Consider the following 18597-nt stretch of genomic DNA (forward strand, 5'->3'; position numbering starts at 1 on the left):
TCATGGGAAATGTAATTCCAAAACATCTGGGGTGCCAAGGATCGCCATCACTGGTATAAAGCCTTTGCAGAGAGCAGACCTGTGGTAGGGATCCAGCAGGTCCACCCATTAGAGGCTGCCTGCAGAAAACTATTACTATTAACATTCACGTATGAATACACATCTTGTATTAAGACAATATTTGCTTAACTTGGAGTTTAGCTTTAAATGTTTTAATTTTCTAAACGGCATATATCATACAATGAGCCATTGCAATTTATACTGAAAATTTACTTTTGCTTGATATAGAAAATATTCTACTCTTTAATCATTGGTGTTGCTTTGTTTCAAGAAATACAAGATGAATTTGGACAGTAAAACTGGCATTGTGGAGATGATCATGGAAACACTGGAGGATGAGGATGAAGGAACATTTACCTTCCAACTACAGGATGGAAGAGCAACAAACCAGTCCAGTCTGGTTCTTATTGGAGAGGGTAGGTAATTTGACCTGTGGACTAAAGTATATTTTTCAGTATCAACAATAACACAATATATCTAGGGTCTGGAGGCTCCACCTAGGGGGCAGGGTTTGGCACCCGGGTGGCAGGTCTATTTTGATTTGGAGGAAAGCTGGGACACTGTGTACAACAGGGGTACTCAACCCTTTGAAGAGTGATGACCACGTAAGTGATTCGGTAATCGGTCATGAGTCACATTGCAATAAAATAGTTCAGAATTTAAAATTTAGAACATTTTCCTCCTCCAGCCGCTTAATGCCAGTGGGAAGAAGGTGGGGAGAAGAAGCTGTCTCTCAACAGTTGCAGGAGGAAAATGGAGAGGATTGTTTCCTGTATATGCTGCCCCCGCAGCCCCTGTACATGCTGCCCCCGCAGCCCCGCCAATGGTTGGGGGTGTGTGGTAAAAACACATCTCATCTATGGGGTTTTACCACCCCTCAAACCAAAAATGTAAATGAGCCCTTACTGTACTAACCCCCCTATAAGGCTGCTTTCCTGCTGGTTAGCTGCACTTTGCCATAGACTTCTATTATATTTTGCGGGTGTGATGCACTTTCTGAAAGTGCACCAAAACTCCTGCATTCAGGAGTCTATGGCTCAGTGCAGCTAAACCGCAGGTGGACTGTACCTGCGAATCAGTGTGAAAGAAGTCTAATAGTTGTTAACCCTTTTATAGTTGCTAATATGACCATCGCAAAAGTGCAGTGTATGTGTTGTTTAACCACTTCCCTACCGATGCATTCTAAAATGACGCTGGCAGGAATGCTCTGTCCCTCCGGGCGGACGTCATTTGACGTTTGCCCATTCTCACCGCTCTCCCGTGCCCCCGGGGGCACGCAGCGCGGCGATCGGGGATGAGGTGTGTCCCTCGTGACACAGCCCATCCCCGATCAGTGTAAAGAGCCAATAAGAAATGGCTCTTTACCATGTGACCGGCTGTGTCCAATCACAGCGGGCCACATGCACTGTCGTGCGCGTCCTGCTTGTTACCGCTTACAGTGCACACCAAAACACACTGATTGCCCACCAGTAAAGAGGATCTGTCACCAGCCCATCAAAGTACCTGTCACCAGCTCATCAGAGTACCTGAGTACCTGTCACCAGCCCATCAGAGTACCCGAGTACCTGTCATCAGAGTACCCGAGTACCTATCATCAGAGTACCTGAGTACCTGTCACCAGCCCATCAGAGTACCCGAGTACCTGTCATCAGAGTACCTGTCATCAGGGTACCCGAGTACCTGTCATCAGAGTACCTGAGTACCTATTTCCAGCCCTTCAGAGTACCTGAGTACCTATCTGCAGCCTATCAGAGTACCTGAGTACCTGTCTCCAGCCCATCAAGGTACCTGAGTACCTTTCTCCAGCCCTACAAAGTAACTGAGTACCTTTCTCCAGCCCATCATAGTACCCGAGTACCTTTCTATAACTCATCAGAGTACACGAGTACCTATCTGCAGACCATCAGAGTACCCGAGTACCAGTCTCCAGCCCAGAGTACCTGTCTCCAGCCCAGAGTATCTGAGTACCTGTCTCCAGCCCAGAGTGCCCGAGTACCTATCTGCAGCCCATCAGATTACCCGAGTACCTGTCTCTAGATCGTCAGAGTACCCAAGTACCTCTCTGCAGGCCATCAGAGTACCCGAGTACCTTTCTGAAGCTGATCAGTGTACCTAAGTACCTGTTTGCAGCCCATCAGAGTACCCGAGTACCTATTTGCAGCTCATCAGAGTACCTGAGTACCTATCTGCAGCCCATGTCTCATAGATTATACATTGGGGTGTTTGCTTTCCAAAATGGGGTCATTTTGTGGGTGTTTCCATTGTCCTGTGCTCCAGGGCCTTCAAAAGTGTGATAGGTTGTATTAAAATTCGATGTGTAATTTATGTTCCTAGAATGCCTGAAGGTGCGACTTAGATGTTGGCCAGGCTGTGCAAAAGTCTCACACATGTGGTATCGCCATACTCAGGAGGAGTAGCAGAATGTATTTTGGGGTGTCATTTTTGCTAGTTACATGCTATGTGTTAGTAATATCTTATAAATTGACAACTTTGTGTAAAAAAATACGTTTTCATTTTCTTTCCACATTTTCCAAAAACTTGTGGAAAAAAATGACATGTTCAAAAGACTCATTATGCCTCATAGAATATACGATGGGGTGTTTGCTTTCCAAAATGGGGTCATTTTGTGGGTAATTCAATTGTCCTGGTGCTCCATGGCCTTCAAAATTGTGATAGGTCATTAGGAAATTATATGTGTAATTTATGCTCCTAGAACACCTGACAGTGCTCCTTGCATGTTGGGCCTCTGTATGTGGCCAGGCTGTGTAAAAGTCTCACATATGTGGTATCGCCATACTCAGGAGTAGCAGAATGTATTTTGGGGTGTAATTGCAAGTATGCATATACTGTGTGTGAGAAATAACTTGTTATTATGACAATTTTGTGTAAAACAAAATGTATTTCTTAATTTTTCCAAGAATTGTGGGAAAAAATTACAAATTCAAAAAAAGTCACAATGCCTCTTACTAAATACCCTGGAATGTCTACTTTCCCAAAAGGGGTCATTTTGGGGGTATTTGTACTGTCCTGACATTTCAGGGCCTCAAAAAATTAGATAAGCCTTTGGCAAGTCAGGTGTGATCAATTTTCAATGATTGGCACCATAGCTTGTAGACTCTATAACTTTCACACGGACTAAATAATAACCAATAATTTAGGTTATTTTTACCAAAGATATGTAGTAGTATAAATGTTGGCCCAAATGTATGAAAAAAGAAATTACTTATTTGCAAAATTTTATAATAGAAACTAAAACAAAATGTTTTTTTGTTTTTTCTTTTTTAATTTTCGCTCTTTTTTCACTTATATGGCAAAAAAATAAAAACCCAGTGTTGATTAAATACCACCAGAGGAAAGCTCTATTTGTGTGGAAAAAAAAATGATAAAAAAATTTGATTGGGTACAGCATTGCATGACTGAGTAATTATCATTCACAGTGTGGCAGTGCTGAAAGCTTAAAATTGATCTGGGCAGGAAGGCAGTTAAAGTGCCCTGTATTGCAGTGGTTAATACATTGACTTATTTTCCACCTTCTGCTGGTATCATTCTCCAGGCTGCTAGGTCCCAGGTGAAGTGTACTTGGTATCACTCCACCTGGGACAGGAGCCGGCTCTACAGAGGAAGCATCGGCTTATGCGGCTCCTGCTCCCTCCACTGCCAGCGTTGGCTTAATGCACTCTGATGCTCTGGGGTTAGGAGTGGGGAAGCCCAGATCACGATCAACTGGTTGCTGACCCCAGGCATGAACTTCTGTGGTTTGAGGTCGAGGGCCACATCAGAGGGCTCCAAGAATCACATGTGGCCCATGGGCCACAGATTGAGCACCCCAGGTGTACAGTTTGGACCTACCAACTGATTTGGAGACTAATACACATGCTTGCTCTTTAGGAGTATTGTTTGCTAAGACACTTTTTAGGCCAGATCAGGGTCACTTTTAGAGGCTTTCCACTTTTGGGGTGACTATGGAAACCTATCCTTACATTCCCTAATCCTGATCCAGATTTATAAGAATGAACTGCTTTTATGAATTCTTAAAAATATAAATAGATTTTAGTAAAAAAATAAGGTAGAAAAAAAAACTTTTTACACATGTGCCAATAATTAGAGGCCTAGCTTTCTACTAGATAAACACTTGTGTTTTTTTTTTTTTTTTTTTTCAACATAATAAAAGGAAAATGCATTTATTTTCACAGTGTTTGAGAAATTACAAAGAGAAGCCAGATTCCAGAGACATGAATATATACGGAAACAAGGTAAAGGGAATCAAAATACTTCCATAACTCATCTTCCTAATCTATATGATATATAAGTAGTTTGGTGCATCTCTACATATATAGATAGGTATATATATATATATATATATATATATATATATATATATATATATATATATATATATATATATATATATATATAAATTTATGTATACGTATGCATAGATATGTGTCTATTTATATATATATATATGTGTATATACAGTATCTATATGTACATATAAGTATGCATACATATGTGTCTATTTATATACATGTGTATATATATATATACATACAAAACAATACAATTTGCATTTGATAAAACTCAATATTGAAAAAAGCGTCAAACATGTAGCAGAAGCTTATTTAATAAAGTTTGTATGTAAGGGAGGGAGGGGGGTAATTATTGATTGTCTTACTTTTTGTTTTGCCACCTTAGGTGGGTTCTTTTGTGCAAATGCAAAACATAATATACACAATAAAAATTAGGTCTATGAGAGTGCTGTATCTATATTAAAGGAGTACAATTAATTGAAATTGTAATAACTTCTGTAATCCAGTCTTGGGCAAATAAATACCGGTATGTTACATTTTTCTGCTCATCTTTGGGAAAAATTTAACAGGCAGCTGCTACCACATAAAGAAACGGAAAGCGCCTCCTCTCCAGCAACAGCCATGGGTCCCAGCCTTTGTCTGCTACAAAACTGCACTGACATTTAAAGAAAAGTCAATTTTTCAAGTGAATCCCCGAAACAGCAAGCTTTTTTTTTTTTTTTTTTTTCTAAACATCAACAAAGACACAGGGGTCATCTAATGAGTGCCTTGACACATTTCACACAACAGTTCTTAGTCATAATAACAGTGCTTACTCAAAGGACCCAATGTGTGAAATGCATCAACACACATATTAGATGACCATTGTCCTTTTTTTGATGTTTTGAACAAAATAAAAGCTTGCTGGTTCCAGTTTTCAGCTGTGAAACAAACTATTCTTTAAATGTCAGTGCACATAATTTGGTATTCAAATACCAAATTACATAATTAAATCACCATGCAAACCTTATGCCTTACATGTACACTTGTACAGTATAATTGTGAAAATATTATGCATGTTGCATACATTCACCAACCACTAGAGGGCAGACACTCAACATATTTGAATCGAAGACAACTGAGTACTGTCTGTGATACTTTTTTTTTACTTCCACAAGCTTTAAAACTCTTTTTCATTTTTAATAATTTTGTTCCTTATTTTTTTGTGTGTTGCATATAAAAGACAAAATCTTTTTAAAAAAAAGTCAAGTTGTTTTTATTTGTAAATAACTTTGCAAGGCTTAGTAAGAGAATCATAATTTAGAAGTTGATTTACTAAAACTAGGCAGTGTAAAATCTGGCGTAGTTGTGCATGGTAGCCAATCAGCTTCTAACTTAAAGCGGAGTTCCGGGCACAGATGTCATTTTTTAATGAACATACCCCCGGGACAGTCAGGGCTAGCACATTCCAAAATGGCTAGCCTCTGATTTGTCCCGGTTCGCACTTACCTTTTAGAAGAAATACTTACTTATAAAATTTCTTCCACAGCGTTTCCATCTCTCTTGTGGGCAGCTGAAGCCGGCGCGGTCCTCTTCTGCGTCTTCTTCCGCGTCTTCTTCTCCCAGAATGCGCCGCACCGGCCCCTTTCGTCACTTCCGGTGCGGCGCCACATTCCTAAACAGCTTCTGGGCATGCCCAGAAGCTGTTTAGCAGGGGAATGCGGCGTCGCCCGGAAGTGACAAGCGGGGCCGGTGCCGTCGCATTGATTCCTGGGAGCGATGACGTTTAGCTCCCAGGAATCATCGCAGCGCAGGAAGTGACGGGGTGAGCCGCGGCTCCGAGGGAGGAAGTACCCTGAGGTGAGTATTTACGATCGTCAATTACAAGGTGAGTTTTTTTTAAAAAAAAAATCTAACTATCCAATTCCTTTTCAGGTTAGGCTGAACTAGCGGACGGTCACAAAAAAAAAAATATCGTTTTTGTGCCCGGAACTCCGCTTTAACCACTTTACTACCAGTCACGTAACCTCTACGTCGGCTGACTTTGAGTGGTTATACCGGGATGATGCCTCTAGCTAGAGGCATCATCCCGGTACCGTTGTTTGAAGCCGACGGTCGGCTTTCCGTCGGTAACGATCGATGCGGCTCGGGAGCCGCTCGATCGTTACCCGGGGGGGCGGGAGGGGACGTCCCCCCCCTCCCGCCGCCTTCCGCGGCTTTGCTCGGGGCTACCGTCCCACCGGGAGCCCCGAGCACCCAGCCGGCACGTCTGCCGGCTGGATGGAGTCCCGATGAATGCCGGAAACGGCATCGATCGGGTCTCCGATGACGTAACCCGGAGGCGGCGTCCATGACGTCACTTCCGGGTTACTGTGCTGCAAAAGGCGGCAGATTTGAAAAACGGCTGTATGCAAAAATGCCGTTTTCGGCGTTTTGCATACAGGGAAGTGTAGTGGAGGGGTCTAGGGTCTTTTAGACCCTCGATCCCTCCATAAAGTGTACCTGTCACGACATATTGCTGTCACCAGGGATGTTTACATTGCTTGTGACAGCAATAAAAGTGATCAGATTTTTTTTTTTTTAAAAACCTGTAATAAAGTTTAAAAAAAAAGAAAAAATAAATAGGAAAAAAAAAAAAAAAAAATTTAGCCGTCCCCGTCACCGTTAGCTCGCGCACAAAAAAAAACGTATACGCAAGTCGAGCCGCAAATGAAATCGCTGTTCAAACCACACATGTGAGGTATCGCCGCGATCGCCAGAGCGTGAGCAATAATTAAAAAAAAAGAGCTACACTCTAACTCTAAACTGGTAACCGTTAAATAAATTTAAATCGTCGCAGATTGAGATCTCTATTGACCGTAGTTTGTCGCCATCCCACGGGGGGGCGCAATTTTAAACCGTAACATGTTTGGTATCTATTTACTCGGCGTGACATCATCTTTCACAATATACAAAAAAAATGGGCTAACTTTACTGTTTAGTATTTTTTAAATGCAGTGAAATGTGATTTTTCAAATTTTTTCCAAAAAAATGGCGTTTTAAAGACCGCTGCGCAAATACCGCGTGACAAAAAATTTTGCAATGACCGACATTTTATTCTCCAGAGTCTTTGCTAAAAAAATATATATAATGTTTGGGGGTTCTAAGTAGTTTTCTAGGAAAAAATACTGGTTTTAACTTGTGAACAAAAAGTGTCCGAAATAGGGCTGGGGCTAAAGTGGTTAAGCTTGTTCAACTAAGCTTTGACAAAAGAAACCTGAAAGCTGATTGGTTTCTATGCAGAGCTGCTCCAGATTTTGCACTCTCCAGTTTTAGTAAATCACAATTTTAGTGTAATTTTAAGCAGGACCAATTATATATTAAAATTTATACTTTTTATCCCCTGTAACAACCTACTGTATGTTTTTAAACCAACACTGATTAAAGTAGTAAAAAAAAAAAGATCTTTTTTTTATTATTTTGTTACATTATTTGTCTATAGACGGCATTAAAATAAAAGCATATTTGCAAGTCAATATTACAAAAAAAAATGCATTGTTCGTCCTAAAAAACATATTACTTTGTTTTCCTATGAAATTATAATTTTTTTGGCAGAAATGTAAATATTGCTCTGGGCCATAGGGAATTTTTTTTTTTTAAAGGCTATAGCTGCTTCCATGATGCTTGAATAACACAGATTAGGAGGCACAATTTGTATTGAATTGTTATTATTCTTCTAAAGTTAATAATAATGATGATTATTTACCCTCCTTTCTTCGAAAGGTCCTCATTTTGTGGAGTACCTTGCATGGGAAGTTACTCCTGAGTGCAATGTTCTTCTGAAAAGTAAGGTAAGGAAGACTTAAATGGATAACATGTATTCCACTCATGCGTTTATAGGTCTTCTAGTTCACGCAGGTCTTGTTTCTTTACCCATAAATGCACTGATCTTGTCAGTATAAAAGTTGGCAATGCATGGTTAGATTTCCATTCGAAGGTTTGTTGAAAAATCATTTGTCAAACATTTTTTCTTGCCATCAACTCATTTTGTTCATATCATTTAAGGTCTTTTCAGACAGGAGCACCCCACTTTGTTCATCAGGGGATCTATGAGCAGATCCTCTGCTGAATTAGAGCTGAATGGGACGGGTGTAAGTTTTTGGACATCCAGGCCTATGCCGTATTTTTGTCTGCATTTTTGACAGTGGACTTTGGTGGACTTGTGTTGGATCTATGGGTTGCCAGATGTAAAAGGACTGTCTGTTTACATCAAGCTACCTCTGATCCATCAAGATTAGGTCTAAAAAAATGAAAAAGGTTACAGGCTTTTTCATTTTTTTTATTCCAGACCTGGAAGGACTCCGATATAGGTGGATGTGTAAATGGACACAAGTCCCATTACATCAGGCTGACCACAAGGCAGCATGGAGCTTCTGGTCCGGTCTACCCAAAAAAACGTGAACCTGATCAGAAAACTCGTGTAAAAGTTTCATCCAGACCTGCTGTTTGAAAGGGATCCCAGACATAGAAAACTGGCTATTTTTCACATTTTTTTTATATGAAATTCCCCAAAAAAAATGTAAAAATCAAAATTTTTTAACATTTTCAGCCAATTTGTTTTATGCTACCTATGTTTGGTAAAAAAAATCGCAAAAAGCGTATTTTTATTGGTTTGCGCAAAAGTTATCGCGTTTACTAACAAAGGGAAAGATTTATGTCATTTTTGTTGTTTTTTTTTTTAACGTGTAATGGCGGCGATCTGCGATTTTTTTTGCGGTACTGCGACATTGCGGCGGACAGATCGGACCCTTGACTGAAATTTTTGACACTTTTGGGGTTACCAGTGACATTTCTACAGTAATCAGTGCTATACATATGCACTGTTACTGTAAAATACACTGGCAGTGAAGGGGTTAACTTTTTTTGAAAGGGAGGGGCTATGTGTGTCCCTAGGGGCGTGCTTTCTACTGTGATTGGCTGTGGCTTCAGATGTATGAACAGTGATCAACGGTTCTACATAGCAGAACCGTATGATCATCCTTCATACACAGGGGAGAATGACAGGCAGCTTGTTTACACAAGCCGCCTGACTTTCTCCCTCTCCCCCGACGATCGCCGAGTGACCCCCCCCCCGCGCGGGAGCGGGAGCGCGCCTCCGCGGGCGCTCGCTCGCTCCCCAGAGCCTCACAGGCTAGCGACATAGACCTACATCGCTCTGCCTGTGAGGGGCTGACTGCCGCAGTAAATATACTGTGAGCAGTCGGCAAGCGGTTAAAGTGATTGCAAATGATCACCTTGTGAAACAACCCATTCAGTTCAAAATAGAGATAAAAGGCAAAACAGTTGTGTATAGATATATAAAAAATACACAGCTAGAGAACTGAACACACTGTGCTCTCCTGCATAGTGTGGTCAGTCTTGAATAGGAAAGCAAAGAGACTGGCAGGAACACCAGGGTTTTCACACAAAGGAAGCAATACAAAGAGAAGAGGATACTTTTTTTATACAAGTACATGGTACAGCAGGCATATGTCAGGAATATGAAATGTTGGGTTTACATATTCTGTAAGTGTATGAGGAGGCAAGAAGTATTGATTATAGTGGAAGTTTCCAATCTACAAGTCAGCACCACAGATGGGGTCCTAGAAGTACTATTTGGGAACCTGGTTTATCATATCATATAGTCATTCTTCAGGGTTTTGATGGGAACTTTACATTTTATGGTCCCAATTCCATCACAAGCTGACAGTTGTGGGTCTCAAATTTTACAATGACATGTGAGGCTCCATTCGCACACTGGTATGTAGTATACCTTTGAACGTTTTTTCTAATAATTTAGGAGAATTGTGTAATTTACATAAAAAACAGCTCTCTTTTTTATGTTTTAAACATCACTATAGGTAGCTAATATGAAGAAAGAAACCACAATTACGTGGTACAAAGATGGCATGGAGATAATGGAGGATGAGAAACATGACTTTAAGGATGGTGTATGTACATTGCTCATTACTGAGGTAAGCCCACCAGAAAAAGTCTCTAACTATAATATACATTTTAGGTCCCACTTTTACCCATCCCCCCCCCTTCCCCCCCCCCATTCCTTTTAATACAATGTAATATACACACGTTTTATTGCCCCCTAAGATGAGGTTCATCGTTAGCACATGCTTGTAATAATATGAGTGTGTATATGATTACATCATTAATCTGCAATGAGGAACAACCTATAAATTCATATTTATATTGCCAGATAACAAGAAAAGATGCCGGTATTTATGAGTTAGTACTGAAAGACGACAGAGGAAAGGACAAGAGTGTACTCAAGCTTATAGATTCAGGTACGACTCGTTGGACAAGTTACTGAACACCTGTCTACTTAATACTTGTCTGACAGCATTGAATAGTTTGATACATTTGTTTTCTTAATTTGTTTATATGGAATAGTATGCCTCTGGCTGTCTATTATTCTGTATGTGGTTAAACAGGGTTTTCCAATCCAGAGCGCATGCATGGGTTTTTCCATGTAAAAAGATGGTGCAGTTATGGAGGTCCCGGATCTCTGGTTGTCTGCCCATGTGTGGGAAAACTTGGAATTTGCGCATATGTGCCATAGGTCTTCGCCAGGTCCCGAAGGCTGGACAGGGCCCTTCGGCACATTTGCGCATGCGCTGGACTTTCAAAGATGGTGGCACCGGTGAAGGGGGTGAGGCCAGCATTACGAGAACTGAAGTTGCTCTTTAATTGCTGTATTCTATTCTTCTACAGTGTTACTGACTATTATTTTGTTTAGGTTTACCCGCACTTATACAGTTTTCTCCTCCATACATCTTTCTTCTGCAGTAATGCTTTCTACTGCTGTCTTCCTCTATACCCCTGGTTCTTTATCGTTATACTCACCCTCTTCTACAGTGGTCCTCTTTACCCATACACATTCATCCATATACCCTTCTTACCCTTAAATGCAAAAATTTGATGGTGTCACTCTCCGCCTTCCCCTTTTCATATACTGTACTCTTTCACCTCCTTACTTTACCCTTCTACAGTACACCAGTAGTTTCTTCCTACCTCTTTACCCACACTCTTATTCATACCCAGGGCCGGCGCTACCACTAGGCGAACTAGACAGCCGCCTACGGCGTACTGCCACCTAGGGTGCAACCACTGCTGCTGTGTACACAGCTCTCTGGTGTGGGGATGACAACAGCCTTGTTGGTAGAGCTGGGTGTCTCAGTCTGACAGGACAGACAAACACGAGAAGGGGGGAGGAGTTCAGAGACGGCACGGCTCGGTCACTGGGGCACCTTATTAAGCGCCAAATCTTTGGCAGAGCCTCTCCGATTAGGGCTAAACTGAGAACACTTTAACCCTAGGTAGACACCACACTGTGGTCCCCTCCTATGAAGAATACACGGACCAGCCTGGCCTGGAAGTAGCTTCCACCCAGCTCCCGACACTCGACCTGGGCACTGACGCACTCACTGATAATCATACACACACAAATAAAGATTACTCTGAAAACTTCACTCTGCCATCTGCAAGTTTGGATGAGGGACAGGAGGGAGGGCTCTGCACACACAAGATAGTCTAGCACCGGCCCTGCATATTATCTTAGGGGATTTTGACAGTTCAAAGACCTGTGTGATATTTCTTAGATGATGGGAAGATCTAACTACTAGCTTTGTGTTTCTCAACTTTTTTTCAGTCAAGGCACCAGGGCCATCGCTACCTATAGGCAAGGTAGGCACAGCCTAGAGCGCACATCAGTCAGGGGAGCTGCACCGGCATGCCGCTGGCATGTTAGCAAGCGCTGGAGCCAGTGCTGTTTGTCTTCTGGATCTTCCGGCCAGGTCCAGAGGCGCAGGTGCTGGGCCTGCGGACCATGGCTAGCGTGAGGAAGCGAGCCGGTGCCGCCACTATTTATCTTCAGGCGGGGTCCAGAGGCACAGGTGCAGGCCTGCAGACCACATCTGAAGAAATAGGTGGAGAGGCACTGCAAAAATTTTCACCCCCACCACCTCCACCGTATACATGAGCAGGGCAAAGGGAGTGGAGTCAGTGGTGGAGCCAAGGGGAGGAGGGGGTGGCAAAATGAGGTATCGCCTAGATGTCAAAAATCCTTGCACCAGCCCCAGTCATACCTCTATACACTCGGGGTAGCGCTAGGAAGATCGCTGGATCCTGGTATAGGTTTTACTTACCTTTATTCCAGAATCCAGCGAAGAATGCGGGCGGTATGCGGCGGCGGAGCTTCCTCCCGATCGTCTGCGAGCCCCGGGTTCCGTCTCTGTCGACGTGATGTCCGCCGGGGGGTGGAACCGGCGGCAAATTCAAATGTACAACACAACAAACACACTGATGCAATTCAAAATAAAAAAAATTCACATTACATTGCCCCCCAGTGCCCTTTCCTGCAGTTTTACTGTACTTTTTATGTATATATATATATATATATATATATACACACACATATATATTACGTATATATATAAATATATATATATATATATATATACTGTATATATACATATATATATATATATATGTATATATAAATATACACATGTGTATATACGTATATATATATATATATATATATATATATATATATATATACGTAATTCTTGTGAATGAGCAGCCCAAACCAACTGTATACATTATATATATATATATATATATATATATATATATATATATATATATAATAAATGTATACAGTTGGTTTGGGCTGCTCATTCACAAGAATTACATGCAAAATAATGGTACCGCTTTCAGCACCTAAAATCCAAAAGAATCATACCGCCAGGGAGGTTAAAGCAAACTTTGCTAGAGAAGGTCCATAAATTATCTCAGACCTCCTCCTCCTATAAAATGGCTATATTTTAGTAGGGCAAAAGCTTACTGCTGAGGAAAAAGTTAGAATAATCAAAATCCCATCTTCCACACTGCAAAGGGTGATGTCACCATTCTTCCAATAGGATTCCGGGGACACAACATGCACCCCAAATTTCATGAGAAGACACTCTAGCCTAGCGCAAGAGCATCATCTTGTTAGATTTGGGATCCTCATTGTTCCCCCGGATCTCACTGGAAGAATTGTAACATCACCATCACCTAGGCATTGTGGGTGGAAAACGGGGGTAATGTAAGTATATTAACTAAATTTATTCCTCACTGTAAATCTTTACTTTTTTTTTTTCTATTACTTCACCCATAGTCTAACATTTTTATATGTTTCTTTGCCAGTGTTTCTTTTCTATGTTGCCCTTCTCTTTATCCATACTCTTTTACCTCTGTATGCTTCTGTATGTTTCTTCTGTATGCTATATTCCTCTATCCATTTTACCTTTATGCTCCTGTTCAGCAAGGTAAGATTGACCATACACTTTACTATTTCACCATACAATCTTTCTACAATCAAGATTTACCAAAACTTTGTAATATTGAGACCTAGCTAAACCATCCAATCAATTTGTAGCCAATCAGGCAGGCCCTTGCACTGCACACCTGTAAGGCCCGATTCACAGTGCTGCGACTTCAAAGTTGACATCCCAATGGGACTTTGGCATGACTTGCATACGACTTCTTTAATAGACGTCAATGCAAGTCATGCTGAAGTCGCACCAAATGTAGTGCAGGAACCTTTTTCTAAGTCAGGGTGACTCAAGTCGCTCCTATTAGAAGGAATCCATTGCACTTAATGGGGCTTGACTTGTGCTCTCAAAGTCAGGGTGTTTGTTGCATCAGTGTAAACCGGGCCTTAACAGATCTAAAGGAGATTGTGCAATCAGATTATAACATGTAACATATATGGTGAGCCTCACTCTTTTTTACTCCTCTCCTACTGCTTCATCTTTCTAATCTTCGGTACGTCAGTGGATCTTTCACCCTATCTCCTTATTCTTTTACATCTCTCTATTACAGACTCCATGCAAATGTTTTGCTCTCTAATTTCATCCTTCATTTCATCCTACTTCTAAGGGCCCATTAAAACCATTGTGTTGTAATGTTAAAGCTAAAATCCGATAGGTCCAGTTCACACCACTGTGCTTGGTTCCATTCAACAACAAATTCGGCAACCAGGTGCAATTTGCAGGGATATATTTTTTTTCTCTTTATTTCTTCATATGGGGTAAAATATTCCAATACAAGACAAACGTGTGGGACATTTCCCTGAGTTAGGGCATTTCTCTGAGCGCTGTTTTTTTAGATTATATGTTTAACCTGCCCAGGGGGTCATTGTGCTGTCAGCTGCTGGAGACTGTGTATGTTATTGGTTCCTCCTGTGCGCTATTTATATTATATTCTATTTTCACCCGAAATAGAGAAAGTAGCTGACGATTGCCAACATCCCTGAACTGTATAGTTATAGAGAAAAAAAAAACTCATAATGGGACTTTTAAAGGAAACAAATAGTTAGTTAACTATGACACCCCCCCCCCCATCATTGGGGTACTGTTCACCACTTGAATTTCCTGGTTGGTGATATCAATTGGAAATCCGAGTGTACCATAGAATATCTATGTTGTAATAATTTGAATACTGAGTAATGTGTATATTTTTTATATTTTTGTAATAACAATGAAGATTTTGTATAGATTTAATAGTCTACTCAAAGTTACAATTTTCTATGCAAATCTATTTGTTGCTGTTCAAAGTCCCATTATGAGGCTTTTCCTCCATAGTTCTATTTTCACCCAGCCTGCACCACGCAATGCATGGGTGTGAACTGGGAATATTGGAAACATTGTTATTGTATTGGGCTTTCACCGAGAAATGCATATCAATGGGCTCTCATTTTGTCACTGTAGTACTATTTTACATTAGTGAACTACTTCTTAAATGCAATTCTCTTTGAACAGTCCAGAACCTTTAGTCTTGATCACCAATTTTCATTTCATCACTAGTCATTGCAATCTCTTTATGTTACAATCTTTTCAGCTATACTATGCCATTCTATGCTGTGATGGTCTAACTATTTATGTTTCTTTTTTTAACAGCATTTGATGATCTCATGAATGCAGTTTGCAAACAGATAGGTAAGTATTTAGTACATATGGAAAGGAATGGCTGCACACCGGAATAAAAAAAAGTCCATTTATTGTATATTCCCAAGAAAGTACATAATAGACACCACAGGACACTAGCGATGACAGTGGTTAACGCGTTTCACACAGTTACATTGTGCTTACTCATAACCCTGAGATGTATCACCGACATTCCTTAAATAGAACTTCCCTAAAATGATTGTAAAGTCTTGTTTTCTTCCTATAAAAATTAAAACATATTATACCTACCTGCTCTGTTGCAATAGATTTGCACAGAGCAACCCCGGTCCTCCTCTTCTTGGGTCCCTCTTCAGTGATCCTGGCCCCTCCCTCCTATTCAGTGCCCCCACAGCAAGTAGCTTGCTATGGGGGCACCCGAGCCGAGTCACAGCTTTGTGTATCCATTCAGACATGAAATTCCAATCTGGCCCTGCCGCCTCTCTCCTGATTGGCTTGCTGACTTTGACTGACAGACGCGGCAGCCAATGTCTCAGCCAATGAGGAGGGAGAATATTGGATGGCTGAGACACTTGTGGACATCGCTGGACAGAGAGGGACCTCAGGTAAGTATTAGGGGGGCGGAGGGGGGCTGCTGCACACAGAAGGTTTTTTATCTTAATACATAGAATGCATTAAGATAAAAACCTTCTGACTTTACAACTCCTTTAAATAGAACCTATTATAACCCAAGTATTTAGTACACTGACAGCTGTCTTTCAGCCTGCTAAATAGTCACAGTTAGTTATATATCTATTTGAAAGCATTTATGGTGCCATAGTTGAAATAATAAAAAATAAATTAAAACATCAATTAATTTAGATAATATATTTGTAGTGCAGGTCACAAATAGAAGATAACCCTTAACTGTCTGTCATATGTAATGGTAAAATGATGTCAGCGCTCAATATAGGTGTTAGCAGCATGCAATTAGTGTTAATATACCAACACTAGTGTATGTAATAAAGGGAAAATTGCAGCACTACAAATGAACATTAATGTATCACAATAAAGTATACAACATAAAATGAATAAGCAAAAATATAAAAGTCCTGAAAATTTCCAAATAATCAAGTGTTCATACCTGTGAAAATAATATGACTAGAGAGTGTTGGATGTCCATCAAGATAATCTGTTACAGTCATGGGCATCCGCAGAAATTTTTCCAGGGGGACGACATAATTTTAAGGTCAGCCATGCTCCGCCCCTTTTTAACATTGTAATGAAGGGGAGGGACTTAGTCATTATCACATAAAGTGCAGGCATTCAAAGGTTTGAGAAACCTGATGCAAAAGCAAAGCTGACCCTCTCTGTTTTGGGTTTGTGCAGGCGGCGCATGCATACACGTGACGTCAGTACGTGCTTTGATGTCACGTGCCGTGCCTCTGTGCACTGGGCCACAAATCTCCTCAATTTACTTGCCGTGGGCTCCCCCTCTCCTGGAATGATAGCACTGGAGCCTGGGGCTGAGGATAGTGGTCCGCTCAACTGCTGATGTCAGTTACCATGCAAGCCACGACTCGCGAGTATTTATTTTTAAAGGGCAAAAATAAGCCACTCTTTACCAGTTTTTAGAGCACTGATCGCCGCTTACGTGAACCACCGCCTCTCTCCTCCTCGCGGCCTCTCCTCCTTCCCTCCTCCTCCCCTCCCAACTGACGTCAGCGGGGAATCCTCAGGCCTGCCTACTGCAGGCAGCTGTCAGACAGGGAGAGGAGAGAGCTGGCGGGTCACGTGATCGGCGCTCTGGAAACATTTCTTAAACAGACCAGACAGGATAGTTTAACAACCACTTTAAAGGGGAAGTTAAGATTGCAAGGGGGGACACTTGCCCCCCCTTGCCCCCCCCCCCCCCCCATTGGTTACAGTGAAAACAGATATGATGAAGAGTCTTTGATAATAGGAATATTCCATCAAAAGTAAAAATGCCAGAAGATAGGAGTGCTCTATAGGAAATAACCCGTGCACAATAGGCCTCCACCAAATGGCTGAAATACAAACTCACCAGAAATAATAGCTGTCTATATTATAGGACAGCGATTATGGCTTCAGGTAATAATATCTTTCTTCTCACACTATGACGGATCTCCCAAAAGTCCAAAAGGTTAAACCATAAAGTCTCAGCCAGTTATACCGAATTAATCAGCCAAAAACAAGAAAAATAGTATTTATTGAAAAAGTAAAAAATAAAAACAAGCTAAAACCTATTATTGAAATGCCAGTAACAACATATTAGGAAAAATGGCAATGGTAAAAAAACTTCAAAGGTCCAATAAAGTGCAGTAATGTAGACAAATCCACTTACATTTGATGCCGCCACTCCAAACATAGAATGGCGGCTGGACCTCAGGCGTATCACCAAGCTGTCTGTCATATGTAATTACTTAAATCCAAACCTTTTACTATGTTACAGTGGACAATTGAACTGTCCTATTTTTTTTGCATATGCTACCAAATTTTGTCATATACCCTTAATATTATATAATATTTTTATATAGGATTTAAATAGCGCCGACAGTTTACGCAGCGCTTTACAACTTGAGGGCAGACAGTACAACTGCAATACACTTTATTACAGTAGGAATCAGAGAGGCCTGTTTGTTGAGGGTGAAGAGATACAAGAGGTAATAACTGTGGGGGATGTGCTGATGTGTTATATAATGCAGTTTGATTACTTTTTACCAGCCGAATCTGCCACACAAGTCAAGATCCAGAGCAATGAGGAAGGCATAAGACTATATTCATTTGTAAACTACTTTGTGGATGATCTCAAACTCAGCTGGGTTCACAAGTAAGTCAGACGATCATCACTCACTATAATAAAGCAAGTATTTTTCATGTATTAATAAAGGTGCACATAGATAATCAGATTTACATTTCCTGAATGTTACCCTGGTGGGCATGGATATAGAAAAAGCTGTTGCTGTCTAATGGATATGGTTGGCTTAATTTATTTTAGAAATGTGTAATGAGTAAATCCATGTGTACGATGTCATAAAATATTAACAATGACAGGTCTGCCTTGCTCCTCTCTTTAAAGTGGAACTACACTTCATCTGAGCACCACAAACCAAAAATGCTATTTAATTCATTTTTAATATGCAAAGCAAACTCACCCACCCATCCATGTCTCCATACTTTATTTTGTTGAGAAATCACTTTGAAAAACACCCCTCTAGCATATATGGCCGTGGCCATTTTGAGTAAGGGCAGATGATTCAAGTAGC

The 18597-nt window shown here is 40.9% G+C and overlaps 2 protein-coding genes across 2 annotated transcripts in view; one reads left to right on the top strand and one right to left on the bottom strand.

Moving 5' to 3' along the window:
- TGIF1 (TGFB induced factor homeobox 1) overlaps positions 1-5969 on the bottom strand; it is a 398124-nt gene extending 392155 nt beyond the window's left edge. The window contains exon 1 of the mRNA XM_082258205.1: positions 5961-5969. The gene's annotated coding sequence lies outside the window, so the exon portion shown is untranslated. The remainder of the gene's footprint in view (positions 1-5960) is intronic.
- The window catches only part of MYOM1 (myomesin 1), a 149619-nt gene that overhangs the window by 121526 nt on the left and 9496 nt on the right, over positions 1-18597 (top strand). Inside the window, exons 27-33 of the mRNA XM_082258207.1 lie at positions 332-476; positions 4254-4313; positions 8112-8179; positions 10229-10342; positions 10579-10666; positions 15326-15364; positions 18056-18161. Coding sequence (XP_082114333.1) covers positions 332-476; positions 4254-4313; positions 8112-8179; positions 10229-10342; positions 10579-10666; positions 15326-15364; positions 18056-18161 — 620 coding nt within the window. The remainder of the gene's footprint in view (positions 1-331; positions 477-4253; positions 4314-8111; positions 8180-10228; positions 10343-10578; positions 10667-15325; positions 15365-18055; positions 18162-18597) is intronic.

This window comes from Pelophylax lessonae (assembly GCF_965119305.1).
Source record: "Pelophylax lessonae genome assembly, chromosome: 5".
NCBI classification, from domain to species: domain Eukaryota; kingdom Metazoa; phylum Chordata; class Amphibia; order Anura; family Ranidae; genus Pelophylax; species Pelophylax lessonae.